This window comes from Apodemus sylvaticus, chromosome 22, assembly GCF_947179515.1.
Source record: "Apodemus sylvaticus chromosome 22, mApoSyl1.1, whole genome shotgun sequence".
Classification (NCBI taxonomy): Eukaryota; Metazoa; Chordata; class Mammalia; order Rodentia; family Muridae; genus Apodemus; species Apodemus sylvaticus.
Genome location: NC_067493.1, coordinates 45,579,866 through 45,601,072, shown reverse-complemented (window position 1 = coordinate 45,601,072; position 21,207 = coordinate 45,579,866). Strand labels below are relative to the sequence as shown.

At 43.7% G+C, this 21,207-nt stretch overlaps 1 protein-coding gene across 8 annotated transcripts in view; it reads right to left on the bottom strand.

The window, feature by feature from the left end:
* The window catches only part of Clip1 (CAP-Gly domain containing linker protein 1), a 113,129-nt gene that overhangs the window by 9,903 nt on the left and 82,019 nt on the right, over positions 1-21,207 (bottom strand). For all 8 annotated transcript variants that reach the window (XM_052167498.1, XM_052167497.1, XM_052167501.1 and 5 more), the window contains 2 exons: positions 15,028-15,148; positions 1,488-1,540 (listed from right to left, as the gene is read on the bottom strand). In XM_052167498.1, coding sequence (XP_052023458.1) covers positions 1,488-1,540; positions 15,028-15,148 — 174 coding nt within the window. The remainder of the gene's footprint in view (positions 1-1,487; positions 1,541-15,027; positions 15,149-21,207) is intronic.

The window sequence follows — 21,207 nt, the reverse complement described above, 5'->3', positions numbered from 1 at the left end:
GCGAATCAAATCTATCAGACATCAGTGGGATGGGGAGCCTCCTCTGCCCTTGCTAAAAGCATGAGAACATTTTCGGATAGACTAAATTTCTTTTCTTTTAAAGCACAGGGTCTCATGTGATCCAGGCTGACCTCAAACTTGGCATGTACCTGAGGGTGACCGTGAACTACTGATTCTCTCACCTCCAAGGATCACAGATGGTTTTGTTGTCTGGTTGGTTTTCGAGAGGGCTCCAAAACCACACAAGCTCATACAAGTCAAGCGAGCTCTACTATGACTTATATTCTCATCCTACTTTAATTACTAACTATCCATTTATTATTTATGTGTTTATTATTTATTTATGAATGACTGGATGTCACTGTATAGCTTGACAGGCATGAAACAATCTTTGTAGATCAGGCTGGCCCTGAACTCACAGAGATCCTCCTGCCTCTGTTTCCCAAGCGCTGAGTTAAAGTCCTGTGCCTGGCCATTTTTGTATCTTTGTCTTATGTATGTAGCCCATACTAGCATTGAATTTGCAGATAACAGGACAACCTTGAACTCTCTACCCTCCTGCTTCTACTTCCTGTGCACTGAAGTTCCTGTTGCTGCTCTACATTTGTTGGGAATTCTGAAGCAAGATGGACTGCTGTCCTTTAACTTGCAGAGAAGCACAGAACCACCCCAGGCATAACTGCTCGACTCAGAGCAAAGGCCATGGGAGTGCATAAGCATCAGACTTTGGGGTATTCATTTCTTTCATTTTTATTTTAGATTTTGTGTTGTTGTTGTTGTTGTTGTTTGAGACAGGGTTTCTCTGTGTAGCCCTGGCTGTTCTGGAACTCACTCTGTAAACCAGGATTGCCACAAAATCAGAGGTCCACCTGCTTCTTCCTCAGAGTGCTAGGATTAAAAGTGTGCACCACTATTCTTGGCTTCTATTTTATTTTTTTAAAGAAGGATTTTGCTATATGACACAGGTTAGATTCAAATCTTTGATCCTCCAGTCTCAGCCTCCTTAGTGCTGGAATTACAGGCATATCCTACCCTGACCTGGCAAATTACCCTGACTTAATTTCTACAGATCACATTTATCTCTACTCAAAAGTATCTGGAAAGTTATATAGTATTATGGAGAGATAATAAATAATAGGTACAAAGTATTTACTATTGAAAAAAATCAAATTTTCCCATAAGTGAAATGAGTATTTGTATCTAAAGTGATGACTATATAAGCAATTGTAATATTGTTCATTTCTAATACTGGGCAGTAGCATTACTGAGTTTAGAGCTCTTCTGAATAAATGCAATTGAAAATGGCTTAAAAATTTAAATATCTGAAACTTGCACCAATGCACCTTCATAACTCGCCAATTGTGAGCACTAAAACACGACGTCATTTTCTGAATATAAGATGCTGCCTGTTTCCCACAAGCCACACAAGCAACATTCTGAAGCTTTCCTTAGAAACACACACATCAATAAACATATAGAGAGCCTACCTCTTTTTCATTTCTAACAACTGATTATTGAGTACAGATCGTTCTTCTTCCAGCTGAAAAACAAAAACAGAAAGAGTTGTTTCAGTTGACAGTGTTCAGTTGTTCAGTTGAAGCGCGCAAAGGCAGAACAGATGCCACTGCTTTTCTCTCGAGCAGTGAATTCAGCAAGAAGTCACCACCAAAAGGATGGCTTCTACTTGAAAAATGCTTAGATCTGATGGCTTTCCCCTCCTGCATAAGCCTGAGGATTCGAAATATTAAACCATAGCACTTTGAAGATAATATAACAGTGTTTTTGTTTTTGAGACAGGGTTTCATCATGTAATCCTTGGACTGGAATTCACTATCAGGCCTCTGCCTCTCAAATGTTAGAAATAAAGGTGTTCCTAACCATGTCCAGCTCCCTTTTAAGCACAGAGTTTCATGTAGTCCAGGATGACCTAGAGTTTGCTAGATGGCCCACAACGGTTTTGAACTCTTTGTCCCACCTCCAGCCTTCAGCAAGTGTCCACTGAATGGTGCTTTCAACACTGGCATCTGGATGCCTTACATACATCACAGGGGTCAGTGTCGAGAACTTGAACAAATCAAGAAAGAAGCTGCCTGTTCTCTGCAGAGCTGCTGTGACTCATCTGCTGATTCAACACATACCCAGCAAAGGCACTTGTCATCCGTAAGACACAGTGGTTACAGAAAAAAACATCTCTGCCCTTCTTTCATTTTATTATAAAATCCTGTTATTACTGTTATTCCATAAAAGATCACAAGCAAGTGTCAGTGACATGTCTTAGCACGTAAAGATATTTGCTGCTGTTATACAGAAATAAGCCACCATGGCCATTATTGTTTGTTTGTTTGTTTGTTTGTTTTGAGACAGGGCTTCTCTGTGTAGCCCTGGATGTTCTGGAGCCTTTGTTTGCTATTTGTGTGATATATTATCTTCTATTCTCCTACTTTCAACCACTTTGTGCCTCCAAATATAAACTTTGTCTCTTACAGACAGTACATAGTTAATTATACTTTAATTTAAAAGAAAAAAAAAACACTTCTTAGCTGGGCAGTGGTGGTGCACGCCTTTGATCCCAGCAGAGGCAGGCAAATTTCTGAATTCAAGGCCAGCCCAGTCTACAGAGTGAGTTCCAGGACAGCCAGGGCTACACAGAGAAACCCTGTCTCAAAAAACAAAAAACAAACAAACAAACAAACAAACAAACAAACAAAAAACCACTTCTTTTAGTTGGAGTACTTTAACCCATTTATATTTATTGTGATTATAGATAAGGTCCTATAGTGCTTTGATTCCATTTATATGGCTTAACAATTATGTCAAAACTATAGGGCTAGAGTAAGATAAGGAATTTTTCAGGGATGAAGTAGTGACTTATTATTTAAAGAAACCTCCTTGATAAGCAAAATCTATTTTATTTTTTTCATTTAAGATCTTGCTATTAAGCCTAGGCTTATCTTAAACTCAGCATCCTCAATGCTGAATCACAGGTACGTACCACCATGCCCAGCTACATGTATAATATGTTTGACTTTAAAATAACATTTCAATTTATAAGAAATAATAGTGCTTAATTTTGGATGAGCAGGGCCAGGGTAGGGGGGTGGTAGGGGGAAGATAGTGCTTAGTTTTTTTCAGATAAAAGCTTTTTATAAGGTAGGCACATTGGTACATCCTGGTAGTTCTATTTATTCAGGAAGCTGAGGCAGGAGGATCTAACCTGGGTAATATAGTAAACCAGTTCTAAAACAAAGACAAAAAATGGGAAGGAAAAGAAAAATTTGTAAACTTGCTCTAAAATAAGACTCAGGAAATTGAGGATGATGGCATATACGCATACATATAACCCATTTTCTGGGTGGGCAGAGGAATGAGGATTGGGAACTTGAGAACAGTCTATATCAAAAGATCATGTCTCAAAAAATAAAAAACCAACCCACATTTAATGATTTAGCATATCTAAAGCATATTAGCTTGTGCCAATAATCTCTAAATTCAGGACAATGAGGCAGGCAAATAGAGAGTTTGGCATCAGCCTGGGATACATCTCAAAAACTCTACTCAGGAAAAGCTGCAGGAGGAGCGTGGGTATCACCAACGTAAGAGCAGCTAAGGACTCATCACTGATGGTGTGTGCTAGAGGACCACTCCATGGGGTGGTCCCTGCCCTGAATATGCTCAGCGTTTTTCATAATGAAAGCTTAGAAAGAAAATACAGGTAACTGTAGTAAGAACTGGAAGGTTAATATTAAAAGAAAAATACGGCAATGAAAGCTGTACACAAATGTTCACAGTTTGGGAACATTAAACCAGAAAGTATCTAAGAGCTCCAATCAAGAATGAGAGGGAGCAAGAGATGGCTCTGCAGCAGCTCACAGCTGCCTGCAACTCCAGTCCCAGAGGAGCTAATAAAGGCCTCCTGGCCTCCTCGGGCACTGTAGCACACGCTACGCATACATGCACTCAGGCAAAGTACTCATGCACATAAAAAGAAATACAGTTCTAGAGAAAAACACACAAGAAGTGGAGAAGGAAACAAACGCTGGGCTCTTTGCTTAATTCCGACCCATCATTTCAGCTGAGCTACACGAGCTCGGGTGAAAGGGGCCAGGAGCAAACACCCACGCTGCTTCCTTAGGCTTGCCAAGCAGCTTGAATGGCGCAAGGTGTGGCGCGAGGTATGGCGTGAGGCATGGCACTCTCCACTTTGTTTCCTGCTATAGTTTATAGCAGGGACAGTCCTTAGTAGGTGCTCAGTAATTCCACGGGGTGAATGAATGCATCAGAAGGAGGTGTTCTCTGTATGATAGTAGCACACTTGGAAGCCCAGCCTCTCACAGGATGAACTCCCCTGCTGAGAATCTAAGCTGAATCTTGTTCCCCCAGTTTCCCCTGTGAAGTGGTTCACTTGTGCTATTTCAGTCTCTTCTCCAAGCGAGTGCTCTGAGGTCCAAAATAGCAGCTCTACCTTGACAGCACAAAACACATTCTCTGTGTCTGAGGATTCTCGTCTCGCCTCCTACACACAGACAGACAGACTTCTGCTCTTAGAAAAGGAGATGGAAATAAATGGAAAAGGGAAGGGAAGGATCCAGAAGGTCTTTTGTGACTGAGTGCTTCCAGAGACATGGAGGACAGCAGAGGACAGCGGCTGCAGGCCCTCCCCACCAAGAAAGAACTGTTTCCCAGCTTCTAGGAGTAGGGCCAAGAGACAGCTTCTTCAGGGACTGCCAAAATGCCAAACAAACAAACAAAAACAACAAAACAAGAACACAGAGCCACATCTGCAGAACATACCCTTTCCAGACCACACCCAGAGAGTGATCAACAGAGAACGTAAATACTGTGGGCTCAGTGGGTAAAGGGTCCTCGCAGGCAAGCCTAATGACTCGAGTTTGATCTCTGGTACCCATGTTATATCCTGTCTTCATGTTTATGTCTTGCGCACACACTCTTTTAGTCCTGCCTCCCAGGTGCTGACGCAGCGACGCTCCCTCAGTCCCCTAGAATCTCTGTCCATCCTCTCTATCCCGGTATAAATACCTTTCACTGCACAGGCAAGTGGAAAAGAACTGTTTCCTTCGGTCCTAACACCCTGGCCGAGACACTTGTTAGGGACAGGGAAAAGCTCTTTAGACCTTCTTTCAAATGCTAGAGGAGAGCAGGACACTGGAGAAGTCTAGAGCAGTGTTTCTCAACCCTCCTAACACTGCAACTCTTTAACTGACCTCCAACCATAAAATTATTTTCATCACTACTTCATAACTAGAATTTTACTACTGTTACAAATTTCAATGTAAATAGCTGATAGGCAGAATATCATATTTGAGACTCCTGTGTAAGGGTCACTTGACCACCCTTCCCCAAAGGGGTCGTGACCCTCAGGTTAAGGACCTCCGATGTAGAGGCAGATCTTAAGCAAGAAAGTTAAGAAATGTTGACTCGCCGGGTGGTGGTGGCGCACGCCTTTAATCCTAGCACTCAGGAGGCAGAGGCAGGCAGATTTCTGAGTTCGAGGCCAGCCTGGTCTACAGAGTGAGTTCCAGGAAAGCCAGGGCTACACAGAGAAACCCTGTCTCGAAAAAAGAAAAAAAAAAAAAAAAACAACAAAAAAAAAACAAAAAAGCAAAACAAAAAAAAAAACCAAACAAAACAAAAAAAGAAAGAAAGAACTGTTGACTCAGGGAAGACCGTAAGTTGGTCTCTTGGCAGATTTCCTAATATAATGCTTGCCCAGTGAAAGAAAGGCTCTCCACCAAAGTAGAAGCTGTTGGCAAGGAGCATGCCACCCACAAAATTATTATTTTGTTAAAGAATAATTAACTTCATTTTCTTTTTATTAGAAACACTCTTTTTAAGAAGATAGGGGCTGGAAGGATGGCTCAGCCGTTAAGAGCACTGACTGCTCTTCCAGAGGTCCTGAGTTCAATTCCCAGCAACCACATGGTGGCTCACAACCATCTGTTATGGGATCTGATGGCCTCTTCTGGTATGTGCTGAAGACAGCTACAGTGTACTCATATAAATGAAATAAATAAATCTTTAAAAAAAAGATTTAACAATATTGTATAGAAACAAAATCAAAAGGAAGAAAATGTCTTAATTTTGTCACTTATAGACAACTCAAAATAGCATCAGTTGAATGGGACTGCAGATACACAGGTTATTTTTATTTTAGTTGGTGTGTTTGAGTTCTCAGGCACATGTCTGTCGAGGTCAGAGCACAATTTCTGGGATTTGGTTTTTGCTTTCGACTGTACTGAGGCAGGCAGGGTCTCTCCTGTTCCTGCTGCTACACACTGCACGGTCTACTCAGGCCAGCTGGCCCGTGAGTTTCTGGGCAATTCTCTCCTCCACACCTCATGTCTTGCCTCACAAATACTTGGATTACAGATCCACACCGACCCACTCAACATTCGTTTTTGTTGGGATTCAATGGGGTCTCTCTATGCAGCCCTAGCTGACCAGGAACCCCTACGTAGACCAAGCTGTCCTTGACTTCACAGAGATGGGACCTGTCTCTGCCTCCCACAGGTCCTGGAGATCTAACTCAAGTTGTGAGACTAGGGTGTACAGTTATCCCTTTTACCAGATGAGCTATCTCTGGTTGTTTTAGAGTCTTTGTTTTAATAATTTTAGTAGTTTTATTAAAAATAATTATATTTTATTTTAATAATTTGCTTTCCTGCCTAGGCACTGAAAACTTTCTGAATTCTTAAGTTTCCATGCTAACTTTATCATCATTGTGTGTGATATGTGGGGCTAATCAGCACTCACACATGAACATCCATAACAAAATAGTAAATGAATTTTGACATGGATTGGGACAGAATTTCCAACACTTCTGGAGTGGCTCTAAGCATACTTCTGCCATTTTGTATTATATATTTCTGTGAACAGCTTTGACAGTTATAAAATTACTATTTGTTTATTTGTTTTGAGACAAGGTACATTAGGTAGCTCTGATTGACCTGGAACTCTATTTAGAGAATAGGTCAGCCTCGAACTCACTATTTAGAGAACAGGTCGGCCTCGAACTCACAGAGATCTACCTGCTTCTTTCTATTTCTCAAGAGCTGGAAGGTAAGGCAAAATCAAAATATTGATCAACTCTGAAAAGTGTTGAAGATATTCTACATTCTGCGGTATCAAGTATTCAGCCAACATGTAACCTTTTAGATGTAAAAAAGAATAGCAGCCTCTATCATTCCTATATGAATGCTCTTTCATCTTTAATAAATGATAAAATGCACCTCAAAGGATTATTTAAAATAAATTTATTATCAGTAAGTTGTTTAGTTGGTATATTAATTTTACATGCCTGTGTACCTGGAGCTGTAAAAATCTTTCTCAGGTAAAAAGGGGGCATGAGTAAAGACAGCTCAGTCTTGGTTTTAGCTGGTGCGGTGGCACACGACTGTCACCAGAGTGCTTGGAGGTGGAAGCGGGAAGATTTAGAGTTCAAAGCTGGCCTCAATCACATTAGTAAGTCTGAGGCGAGCCTGTGCCACACGAAACCCTGTCTTAAATAGAACAAGAGCAGCTCAGACTTAAAGCCCACCTGTACCCTCAGACACTCGAGAGACTCTGGTATTCAGCTGCACACAGTGCTCTTTCCTAGGGTTCCCTGAGCTAGAATAAAACTCTGATGGCTGCTCTTCACCATTGTTACAAAATAATGCACAGCAGGCTACAAACAGCTTTTCTTTTCTAACCCGTGTCTGTGAATTTAGGCCTATTTAAAAGGCAGGCAACTTTTCATGGCCCGATTTAGACTGATCAATGTCGGCCCCAGTTCTTGTACATTTTCTGCCATAACATCACTCAGAAATGACTTTTCTCAAAATACTTATTGACCCATCTCCTCACTGTTCAGTCTCCAAAAGCGAGCCATAGCCTCGTTTTGCAAATAACTGAGGAAAAGCTGATGTTTCCATGGTGACAGCTCAATATACCTGCTGTCTTTATAAGATAGAATACGTGTGAGGTTTGTAAATGATAAAACACATATCTACCTCAAAAGTGGCCACCAGGTGTCTACTTCTATTGAAGAACTCACATTATTGTATATATTTAAACTTTCTTTTTTTTTTGTTCAAAATCCATGTGAGGTTCTGAAATGATAGAACAGACATCTCAACTATAAATCAGACATCTATCTCAACAATGACCACCTGAGGTGCCTACTTGTATTGTAGAACTCATATGGTTATTTTTAGAAATCTCCGTGAAAAGAAGGTATCACTTTGTACATGTGGCGGTATTTGTCTGTAATCCCAGCGGGGCGGGGGCAGCAGCTGAGAAGAGGGGAGCAGGAGTTCAAGGCACCCTCAACCACACAGTGAGTTAATGGCCAGTCTGGGCTTCAAAGGAAGGAGCTGCCAAAAAATTGGAACCTGTAAATCTGTAAAAAAGTGTGGACCCCTTAGCACCCATGTATGTTCACCTGTCACCACTGATTTCTGCTTTTCTATGGTCTCTGTGGTAAGGGACAGCTGAGGGGCACAGAGAGAGGCATGAAGATCGCAGGTGCGGCTCACTTGAGAACAGAATGGCAGTGAGGACGAGTTCACCAGGTGGGAAAGGCAGGAGAATGACTCTGAAGCAGCCTTCTGTGTCCTTGACAAAGGATCCAGAAGACCATGCCCACGCCAGCAGCATGGATGAAGAGGGAAGTTTGGGCTCCTGGGGGTTGAACTCAGGCCAGCTGGGCTGTGGCAAATGTCTTCACCCACTCAGCCATCTTACCGCCCATATTATAAATATTTTAGAAGTCTAGAAGTAACGAAAGAGAGTAGTTAGGGTCTAAGTGTGGGCCATGCTTTAGAATTACTGTGGAGGGGGTAAAAAAAAGTTCCCATCTCACAGAATATGCAGTGTGGCACTTAGAGGCAGCTACCATACGTAGCTCCTCTCCTGGACCTGGAGGGACAGGTCACCGTATGAATGGAGAAAGAATGCATATAGCATCCAATAAAAATGAGCAAATAAAACATCCACATGTGTCTGTCAGAGGAAATAAAATTCGCAATGAAATATAATTACCCTACTCCTGAAAACACTATGTTAAATAAAAAAAAAGCCATACAGTACTTGGGTCCAACGATGTGTGATGTCCAGAATAGACAAAGCCTTGGAAAGGTGGTTTCCAGGGGCTGGAGGAAGAGCGTGAGGAGCAACTACTTAAAATGGGCAAGGAGTTCCCCTATAAAGTTCTCAAACTGTTTTGGAACTAAACCGAGGTAGTGGTTGTACTGTTAATGTGGGCTCTCTAAATGTCACGGCACTGCAGACTTAGTGTTTAAACCTGGAACTGACATATATACAAACATGTTCATGTATGCACAGACGTGAGCTAACAGAAAACAAGAAGCCACTCAGGGCACCGGGCAGAAAACTTGCTATGAGCATAAACAGGCTACGCTCTTGCACTGACAGTCAGAGCTTCTGAGACATGACTCCTGCCAACACTGCTAAACAAAACAAATTCACTTGGCTCTACCTAACAAGTTCCTTTTAAAGAGACAATGCAGGGCTGGTGGCGTGGCTCAGAGGGTGAAGGAGCTTGCTGAGCAAGGCTGGTAACCTAGGTTCATCCTCAGAGTTCTCATAGAAGTGCAAGGAAAGAATCAACCACAGAACTGTCCTCAGGTCTCCAAATCTGTGACCTGGAACGCACAATTGCAGTCACAAAAACACATCCTACACACAAACACATGCACACACAATAATATTTTATGCACACACTACTACTACTACTACTAATAATAATAATTTTAAAAACTTAGAAGATAATGTACTTTGCATGTGCTGGTGTCAGATAAACCCTAGACCCAGTCACAATCCTAAGGGATCCTGGCTGTTGTCCCTGTTCTCACTGAAAATGAAAAACCCCACAAAAAGGAAGACTTAAGCAAGAACTTTAGGGTTGGGAGGATGGCTTGGTGGGTAAAGGCATTTGCTTCCAAGCCAGATAACAGTGAGAGAAGACAGCTGAGTCCCTCAAAGTGACCTTTGACCTGTGCAGGCACTATGGCATGTATGAATCTACACACATAAATAATAAACAAAGGTAATGTTTTTTAAATGTATGCCTTATTTTATTTGATATTCATGAGTGTTTTATCTGTGTGTATGTCTATATACCACACTCGTGCCTGATGCACACACAGGTTAGCAGAGGGCATCAGATCCCCAGGGTCTGGAGCTATGGATAGTTGTGAGCCACCATATGGGCAGTGGGAATAGAACCTGTGCAAGAGCAGGGAGTGCTCTAAACTGCTGAGCCACCTCTATAACCTTTCCCCTTTTATGTAAGAATTTTAGTTGGAGAAAACGACCTAATAGCACTGGCAAAGCCAGCTGCAGACTGGGTTGGGGACTCTACTTCTGACCAAGCAGAACTCTAGACTGGCAGCTGTTAGGTTCCTCCTTCACACCTCTGGAGCGTGACAATTTGCAGCCTCATGGACAAGCATAGCAAACAGGACTTCTGGCTCCACTCCACACCCACAGCAGTCACGTCCTGCTCATTAGCATCTTCTTCCACCATTGCTTCTTGCCCACTTTCTGCTCTCTAGAGACAGGGTCTCATGTAGCCCACGCTGGCCTTGAACTCGCTATCTATGGGAGGATGACTTAAGCTCCTGACCCTCTGGCCTCCACCTCTCAGTGCTAGCACCACTGTACCCAGCTTCAGAATTTCTTCACCGCCTTTTATCTTTTAAGAGAATAAAAAGGAAATGTTCTAAAAAAAAAAAAAAAAAAAAAAAAAAAAAACACTGTCCAGGAGCAAGGGAGAGTGCTCTACTTCAAAGCAGCCTTGTTCTGAAGCCTCCTGAGAATGTTAATGTGAAAAGGGCAAGCAGGAAATGAGGAGTCCTCAAATAAAGGAGACTTCCCAGAGGAAGTAAGCTTCGTTCCCAGAGACTCCAGTAAGGACCTGGGAATGTAGACATATTTTGGGATGGCTTGGGATTTATAAGCAAATAAGCATTTGAAACAGGAAAAAAAAAAGCTGGGCAGTGGTAGCACACGCCTTTAATTCTAGCATTTGGGAGACAGAGACAAGAGGATTTCTGAGTAACCCTGTCTTGAAAAAACAAAGACAAGCAAACAAATAAACCCAAACCCCCAAACCAAACCAACCAAACAAAAAGCTACCAGCGGAGTTCAGAATACACACCCCTGCATACACACCCGGGCGCTGGGCTTGAACCCAGAGCCTGCTGCATTGGAGATGTGCACTTTACCACAGAGTAACACCCACAGTCTGCAAACATGTTTGTACAGTGCTGTTTGGCCCCAACTACCCCACATTCCCAGCTCACAGTTTTGTTTTGTTTCAAGTCTTCCAAACAGTGGTTACTAAATATGTGAAGAAGTTTCATCCTGAGCAGGGCAGTGGCAGGGGCAGTCCTACAGCACAGCCACGGGTCTCGCTTCCTCCGTGGGAAGCCCCTCGCTAGTCTGTAGGAGCCTCTGCTTCTTCCCCTGTAAGACTTTTGGTCTCAGAGGAAGGTCAGGACTCCACAAAAGCAGTGGTAAGGCTTCTCAGTAAATGCCAAAGAGTAACACTATTGTAAAGTAAAACAGCCTCGGCCTGGGTCACATTTTACCTAGCCCTACCAACCTAGTCTTTGCTACTTTAATTAGAAGGAAACACTAAATATAGCAATACAACTGTCTTAGTCAGGGTTTCAATTCTTGCACAAACATCACGACCAAGAAGCAAGTTGGGGAGGAAAGGGTTTATTCAGCTTACACTTTCCATGTTGCTGTTCATCACTAAAGGAAGTCAGGACTGGAACTCAAGCAGGTCAGGAAGCAGGAGCTGATGCGGAGGCCATGGGGGGATGTTTCTTACTGGCTTGCTCCCCTGGCTTGCTCAGCTTGCTTTCTCATAGAACCCAAGAGCACCAGCCCAGGGATGGCTCCACCCACAAGGGGCCCTCCCCCTTGATCACTAATTGAGAAAAATGCCTTACAGCTGTATCTCATGGAGGTATTTCCTCAAGGGAGGCTCCTTTCTGTGATAACTCCAGCTGCGTCAAGTTGACACACAAAACCAGCCAGTACAATAACTGAAGTTCTTTATTTTAAAAAGTAGCGTGTTTGCCAAACACGGTATCTGTCATATAGTTCCTCTCTCTCTCCTTTTTGCTTTTTTGTGGTACTAGAGACTGCAGGCAAGTCAAGCAAACACTATATCTCTGACCTACAGCCATAGTTCATTTATATTACTTTTCTAACAGAGGCTTGACTAATGCAAAAAGATGTAGATGTAGACCCTTAAAAAATTCACATAACTCTAGGAAGTGAAATTCATAATTTTACAGGAATAGTGTTACAGGTTCAGAGAGATAACAGAATAAGAGCCAGATTCAGACAAGTTCATTAATCTTTAACATAAGATTGGCTGTAAACCATTTTCTATATGCATACATGAATGTATGTATAGGATGGATAAATGGGTTATTAAGACAGGGTCTTGCTGTGTAGTTCAGGCTGGCCTGGAACCACATGTCCTGGGATGGGCTCAAACTTGGAAACCCCCTGATTTCGCCTTCCGAGACTATGATTACTAGGATTGTAGGTGTGAGCCTCCACACCTTACTTAAGTCGGCGGCTTTCCCCATTCTTTGAAGTGTACAAGACAAGAATGATCTGTTGTCTTTCTTGGCTATTATCATCACTTTTTTATACTGGGCCTGGCTCCTGTCTGGTCCTTTTATTTTTTCTTTGCGACAGGGCTTCTCTGTGTAGCCCTGGCTGTCCTGGAACTCACTCGATAGACCAGGCCGGCCTCCAACTCAAAGATCCACCTGTCTCTGCTTCTCAAGCACTGGGATTAAAGGTGTGTGCCACCACTTGCTGGCTAGTATTGCTTTTTAATAACCTCCATAATCAGGGCTGGGGATAGAGTGCAGTTGGTATAGCACTTGTCTTACATGTATAAGGCCCTAGGTTTGATCCCCAGCTTAAAAAAGGGGCGGGGGGGGGGGGGATAAATCACAAAAACTATCATGTTTTAGTTGACATTTACTTGTATTTTCTAAATAAATACAAACAACAATGACCTAAAAGTGACATAAGAAGCAAGTTTTTTGGCTGGTTGTTTTAAAGGCAAGGTCTCTTATACAGCCCAACTTAGCCCTGAACTGGCCATTAAAGGACTGGGTGGTCTCAAGTAACTGTGTAGCTGAGGCTAGCCCACAACTCCTGATCCTCATGCTTCCATCCTCATTGCTGGGATGACAGGCTCATGGCACCCTCCCAGTTTCCATGCTTTACACAGAAGATGCTTTCAGAGTCGCATTTCTCCTTCCTAACACCCAGTGAAATGCCTATTTGAAGCATTAGGCACGAGGCCTTTTCAGCAGACAGCTAAGGAAGAGCTGCTAGGAAAGAGTCAGGAGGGCTCCTCAGCCCCTTCAAGCCCTGACTGAGACGCGGAAATATAATTAGTCCGGTTGAGATCACAGCCTAAGAGGACAGTACAACCTCCTTGCTCATCCTGGGATGGAGGGAGTCCACAACTTCCACCAGAGATATTCAAAGAACTGGGAAAAACAAACAAAAGAAAAGCCAACTGAGACAGACTGAGCACTCAGATCCTTCTCTTCTGGTCCTTGTGCCACCCTGGCCACATCCCAGACACCACAGACATTCCAGCTACAGCAGAAAGAAAATTCTTCTTCCGCTTCTATTTTTCATGAACTCCAGTTTCTCCCAAGCTGATCAAAGGAATCTGCAGTGACTCTGCTTAAGTCAACTCACTTTGATTCTGTCCCAAGCCCAAGTGACATGACAAATGTTGGGACACTGTCACCAGAGGATGCTGAACAAATTACTAGCTTCTCTGTGCTTCCATCTTCTGCCACAGGGACAGGAGCACTGTCACACAGAACTGTGGTAGGGACAGATCACCACTGTCATCTCTGCATGCCAGCACCAATCAGAGCTGGGAGGCTGCAGCATTTCCTCTATGACATGAGGAAAGCAGAGGAAAACTATAATAAAAATCGAAAAGTCTCACATCAACTCTGGGCATGGTGACTTTCCCAGTACTTGGTGGCAGCAGGAGGACTGCTCTGAGTCTGAAGCCAGCCTCTACTACAGGCTGGGTTCCAGGCAACCAGTGACATCCTGCTCCCAAAAAGCAAAAAGGAAATAAAACAGTGTTTTCACTACAAACTACTCCATCTTGATGAAAATGAAGTGAGTGCTGTGACTCAATTACTCTACTGGTCTCAGCCAGTGCTTGCAGCAGGCAACAGAGCTCGTCCTTTACCGTGTAAAGCAAGCATAAACGGTTAAAAGTCCCAGCAGCTGCTCAGGGGTCAGATGTGAGCAACGTTGAGATTCAGGTGTTAGAGAGGTATTCAAAGCAGAACACACCATCATTTACAATCTGTTCTGTTCCCGTGTTTAAGTATGGTTTCTGTCAGAGACATCTGTGACACACATCTCAGCAAGCAGGCTGTGATGCACTCTTATTAGAACCCACATTCCACAAATCAACACACACACACACACACACACACACACACACACTAGTCTGTCGGCAAAATGCTACGTCTTTAAATTTAAAGAGAGCCATAGTTAAGAATCAACTCACAACCCTCACACAAAACCATAATCTTAGAATCCATATCCTGAAAACAAACTTTCCCAGAAAGAGGGGAAAAAATCTTAAGAGGAAAATAATCTTGGAATCAAAGCTGTGATAGGGAGAAGATACTATTTGGCTCATCTCATTTAAATGCACTCATTTAAATAGCAGAGTGTTGATCACATAAGAACCTCTCTATCTGCTTGTCTGGTCTGGTGCCGGTCCTGCTAGTGTGTGACGTGATAGTGGAAGTGTCAGTTCACTCCGACCCTAAGTTCTATAGCAGTGTGCATCCCTGGAAGCCATCTCATGGGAAACAACTTCGTCACAGAGCAGATCTGAGTAGCCTCCAGGAACAATGCAAGAGCAGAAGATACCGGCACCCCTGATCTCAGAGTCTGTACTGAAGGGCCACTGACCTTTTGATGACTTGTGACTTCGTCCCGCGTTCTCCCCAGCTCCTCGGCAAGTTTGACGTTCTCTTCTTGCAGTGCTGAAAGCTGCTGGGACTTCTGAGCTGCTGCCTGCTTTAGGGTTTCTCTGCAAGGACAGTGAGTGCAGGGTTACCATAGAAACAAGACAAGCAAGGAAACTGTGGGAGACAACAGCTTCACAGCACTGAGGAAAATAGATCTGGGTCACGTGCCCGATAAGATCTATAACAACAAGAGACCCGTAAGCTGCATGAAGGAGAGGGCGCATGTTTTAACCTCTCAGAAAGAAATTGGCTGTCCACAATTACGACAGTTTAAAATACCTAACAAACACTGTCTCTACCCGATTACCACCCACACCCCACACAAAAGCAAATTCTGCTGTAAAATCAATGAGAAATGCCATGGTCAGTTCATCAATAGAAAAATCTGTTAGGTAATCATACTAAAACCCCACTGTGGCGATAGTGATTTAATTTGCTGCCAAAGCACTTTGTTCTAGAGGCAACCATAAATCTTTTAATCTATTTTTCTCCCGATGAAATGAAAACCCAGTGACCCATCAGAGTCAGGTGCTATTGTGAGTCTGAGTATATTTTTAGGACATGGCAAGTGAAATGCCCAAAGAAAAATTTTCCAAAATAAATAGGGAGAGTTGATGGTATTCTTTCTACAATGCTAATTGCTAATTACAAGCAAATAAACATAACACAGTTTGCCAGCTAACCAGCATCATAAATGCCAATACAAATAATAAGGTACATATATTAGATATTTTCTTCTTATTAAAATTAATCCAGGGGGTAGGGGAAGGAACTGTGTGAAGGGGGTACCAGGAGGAGGTGGGGCAGACATTGGGATGTAAAGTGAATAAATAAATTAGTGGGAAAAATAATAATTTTTAAAAAATTAACCAAATATACATTCTGAACTATTATTTACATATAGCTGTTCAAAATATTTTTACTTAGGCAGGCGGTGGGGGCATATGCCTTTAATCCCAGCACTTGGGAGGCAGAGGCAGGCGGATTTCTGAGTTCGAGGCCAGCCTGGTCTACAGAGTGAGTTCCAGGACAGCCAGGGCTATACAGAGAAACCCTGTCTCGGGGAAAAAAACCAAAAAAAAAAAAAAAAAAAAAAACTTTTTACTTAATCACTAGATTCTACTTTTACGCCATGGAAAGTTGTGAAGCAATTTTGAATTTTAAGTAGGTATATGACAGGCAAACTCTCCTGAGCAAGCTGTCATATGCGGCTGGATTCTGAGTCCAGTCATCTGGGTCAGAATCCATCTGTCAATGCATGAACACATCTATTTTTAACTTCAATTGTCTAATGGGTGGCAGTGCTTGGCATATTTGATTTTCCCAATTTTAGTTCTCCACCCACCTATAACATAGTCTGTGATGACCTCATGAAGATTTAGAGGGGACGGCTCTAAACAAAAGCTCCCTTAGCACGCTGAAGTACATAAAGACTGAAACCTGAAAGCAGTGATTTTAATGTGGATCTATCAACCTAGTTACCCCTTCGCACATACAGATATCATCGTTTTTGTCAACTTGACACAAACCTACATCTGCCCAGGAAGGGAGCCCAATGAAGAACTGCCTTCATCACACTGGTGTGCAGCCATGTGTGGGGGCATTTTATGGACTGTTGGTTGATGTAGGGGACCCAGCCCACCATGGCGCGCCTGGCAGGGGACCTCGGCTGTAGGAGAGCGAAGCATGAGCCTGAGGACGGGCCCCTAAGCTGTGTCCCTCGGTTTTTGGGTTCCGTTCCTGCCTTGGGTTCCTCAGTGGCCTCCCTCAGTGACAGACTGTGACCTATAAGCCAAATAAACCCTTTCTTCCCCAAGTTGCTTTTGGTTGTGGTATCTATTACAGCACCAGGAAAGCAAACGAGAGTGGATAAACACACACACAAACACACCACACCACACCACATATTAAATTCATTGGCTAGCTAAAGTCCATTAACCCTTGACAAATCAGAAGATTTTTCTTACGATGATACCATCATAAACTAAATACAGTATTTCACTCTCTCTGGCCTCTTTTTTTTTTTAATTTATTGAAATATTTATTTACATTTCAAATGATTTCCCCTTTTCTGGACCCCCACTCCCTGAAAGTCCCATCAGTCCCCTTCCCTCCCCCTGTTTTCCCACCCAACCCTTCCCACTTCCCTGTTCTGATTTTGCTCTATACTGCTTCACTGAGTCTTTTCAGAACAAGGGGCCCTCTCTGGCCTCTTATCTCCCTCTCTGTTCCTCTTGCCCCCTATCTCTCTGATCCCCCCTCTCTCTGTTCCCCTTCTATCTCTGTTCCCCCCTCCCATTCTTTTCCCCTTTTCCACGTGGTCACGGTCATCCCTCTATCTTCTCTTTTCTCTTTATTTCTCTATCTCCTTTTCTCTTTCTATTCTTCTAATAATAAAGCATTGAAACTAAACAAAAAAAAATAAATAGACTATTTCTCAGGTTACTGCCTTCATATTAATGTTTGTATTTACTGATACAAAGTCTTGCTGTGTTTTGAAAGCTGGTCTTGAACTCTTCCTGCCTGGGCCTCCGGTGTGCTGGGATTACAGTGTATGCCACTACATCTGGCCAGTCAGCAGTGATGTTTGAGTTCTTCTTCTGCTTCTTTAAAAATGTGTTCTTTCATCACATATACACAAGGTTTAGGTATTACAAGTTTTTGAAAATGCTGTATGTTAAAGAACATACAGTGAGGTCATGTATAGGTGAATCTCTGCAAGCTTGGAGCAAGCCTGGTCTACAAGCGGGTTCTAGCACAGCCAGGGCTGGAGATCTTGTCTCAAAAGAGCAAACACAAAACAGACAAAAAACAAAACAAAACAAAAAAAACATACTGTGAGCTGGAGGTATGGATCAGTGATTTGGTGCTTGCTTAGTACCCACTAAAAAATACTACAGTAAAAAAATTCGACAAGAAACTAAAAACATGGCCACTAGGGCTCAGCAGGTAAAGCACTTGCCACGCAAGACTGAGTCAGGGCTCAAACCCCAGAACTCATGTAAAGGTACAGAGGAAAGGAGCGGACTCCTTGGAGCTGGGCTCCATCTCAAAAACAAACGAACACTTCTAACAACTGTGCAAGCATGAGCTCATCATGGGTTCATATGCAAGTGTGTGCCTGCACACGGAAGGCCAGAGGCCAGCACTGGATATCTTCTTCAGTCCCTTTCCACCTTCCTCTACGGTCTCTCCCTGGGCCTGAGCTCCAGATCGGGTAGAGCAGCCCCAGCGTGGCCCAGCACTCTCCCTCTTGCCCCCTTCCAGCACTGGCAGCACGGTGGGTGCCCCAGCCACATCAGCCTCTAGGGGGTGCTAGGGATCCAAAGCCACATCCTTATGCTCACGCAGCCAGCCAAGCCAGCTCTCAGCCTCTAACCAAGCTTCAAGCTGCTCTGCTTTCAGGACAAGGTATCTTAAAACAGAAAACATCCCCTAGCTTAAAAGTGAGAGACAGAATAAACATGCTGATACTGACTTACATTTTACTCATAAACTTACTAAGTTAAATATAGTCCAGAAAATTGGACTGTTTTGTCAGTTCTTCTAAGATAGAAAGTCACACAGCACTGGAAACCGCTTCATTGTTGCTCTCCTGCTGAAATTAGGACCTGGCTAACTCAAATCAAGGGCTCTCTTGGCACAACTCTAGTAGGGAGCATGAAGTTAAAGAACATTCCATCTGAGTGTGGATTCTAGCTGTAAGAGCAGCGGCCATGAAAGGGAACTCCACTCCTCTTCCACTGTTCCTCTGGGGCCATTATTCTATCGGGTAAGGACAAACACCACAGCTCTGGAGAACATGGCTACCGCTGTATGCCTATCACACACACACACACACACACACACACACACACTCACACACAGACACACAAACACACACAGAGAGACATGTAGACACACACACTCACAAACAGACACACAAACACACACAGAGAGACATGTAGACACAGACACACACACATACACAGACATATAGACACAGACACAGACACAGACACACACACACACACACACACACACACACACAGACATGCACGCACAGCAGCTGTTCATGCTCTAGCTTTTGGCACTGAAGAATACAAGTAAGGAATGCACAACAACCCAGGCAGTACCATTCCCTCACACAGCCCTTTGAAAGCAGATGTCCTTGCCTTGAAGGGTGGCCAAGACTAGGGCAGAGGACAGAGAGTCACAGGCCAGGACTTTTCCCCAACTCAGCCCCAGGCCTCCTTCCACCCATTTCTATGCAAAGTTAAAACCTAGCCATGGGGTGCCTTGTCACTGACAGGAAGAGGGGTTTTCCTCAGGCCTGATGAGCTGAAAGAATCTAAAGCAGCCCTGGCCCAGGGCCTGCTTCTCTGTCATTTCAAAGACTTCCCTCAGGGAAGTATCCAAAGAAAGATAGTCCACCATCACTGTCTGGCACTGCTCGCTGTGTCTTGCTCCCACTCCTTCCACAGGCATGAGGGCAGGGCACAGAGATACCCGGGGGGTGGGGGGAAGGGGGTGAGGGGCTGGGGGTGGGGGTGAGAGGTCCTCCCTAGGCAGCACTAGCTGACCTGGGATTTACAGTAATCCTCCTGCTTCTGTCTCCTGATTTCAGGGATTAGGAGCATGCACCGCCACATCCAGCTATAAAGACAGCCTTTGCCCGTCTCCCATCAGACTCTGCCTCACGCATGCTCAGCACGCACTTCACAACTGCGCTGAGCCAGAGCTTGTCTCTTTATGGGCATGGCACTAGTCCTCCACCAACTGGGAAGGGTGACGGGTGACAGGTGACGGGATGTGATTAAGTGAGGACTCACCGCATTTAGTGGGCAGGTTTGCCAACAAGGCTGACAAGTCCTATGTCAGTGTGGAAGGAGAATGCTACCGGAACATTAAGAGCTTTCTTGGTTAGAGCCACCGGGGCTCTGCCCCCTCCCCCACCCCGTCCCCCAGTGTCTAATATGGCCCAGAGAGCTCAGGAGTAACACTATAGCAATGAGAGACCTGTGATACAAATGAACTAAAGTCACTTCAGTGTCCCACATCCAGGTAGCTTAACTACTTGTGTCACAGAGGAAAATAACTGCTTAAGCTATTCTTGAGTCCACTCTCTCTGAATGTGACTAAAATGCTGTGTGTGGTATGTGTGTTTTTTATTCATGTGTGTGAATGTGTGTGTGCAAGCATGTGGAGTGTATGTGTGCGCACGTGGATGGAGGCTAGAGGTGGACACTGAGTGTCTTTCTCAGTCAGTCTCTGCTTTATGTTTGGGGACGTGGTCTCTCCTGAACCTGGAGCTCACCATGTCAGCTACATTCTATGTTCAGCAATCTCCAGGGATCCCCCTGTCTCTGCCCCGGAGCACTGGAGTTATAAATATACACTACCTTATTCGGCTTTTTATGTAGGTGCTTGGAATCTCCACACAGCTCATTTTTTCCCAGCAAGCACTTGATAACTGAGCTATAGCCCAGGCTAGCCTGGAATTTACTACATAGCCCAGGTTGGCCTCTACTTCATAGTAATTATCCTTTCTCAGACTCTCACATACTTGGGATTATAGGTATGTGCCACCATGTCTGACTTTTTTCCTATTAGAAAAAGTTTTTTTGTTTTTTGTTTTTGTTTTTTGTTTTGTTTTTTTGGATTTGGTTTTTTCGAGACAGGGTTTCTCTGTATAGCCCCTGGCTGTCCTGGAACTCATTCTGTAGACCAGGCTGGCCTCGAACTCAGAAATCCGCCTGCCTCTGCCTCCCAGAGTGCTGGGATTACAGGCGTGGGCCACCACCGCCTGGCTTAGAAAAAGTTTTGAAGGATTCATTTTGATATTTTTAGTTAATTGTATTTGAGAAAGGATCTCTCTGTGTAGCCACAGCTGCCCTGGAACTTGATAGGTAAACCAGGCTGGCCTTGAACTCAGAGATCCATCCACCTGCCTCAGCCTCCCAAGTGCTGAATGCAATTAAAGGCATGCACCACCATGTGCAGCTTTTGAAGTATTTGTTAAGAAAACGGCTTACAGTTCTACATGTTATGACCAGCTGTCACATAAACATTCAAATTTAACTCTAGTATATGACCAGACATATATTTATACAGCTTTATAAAGTCACAGTGAACTCCAAGT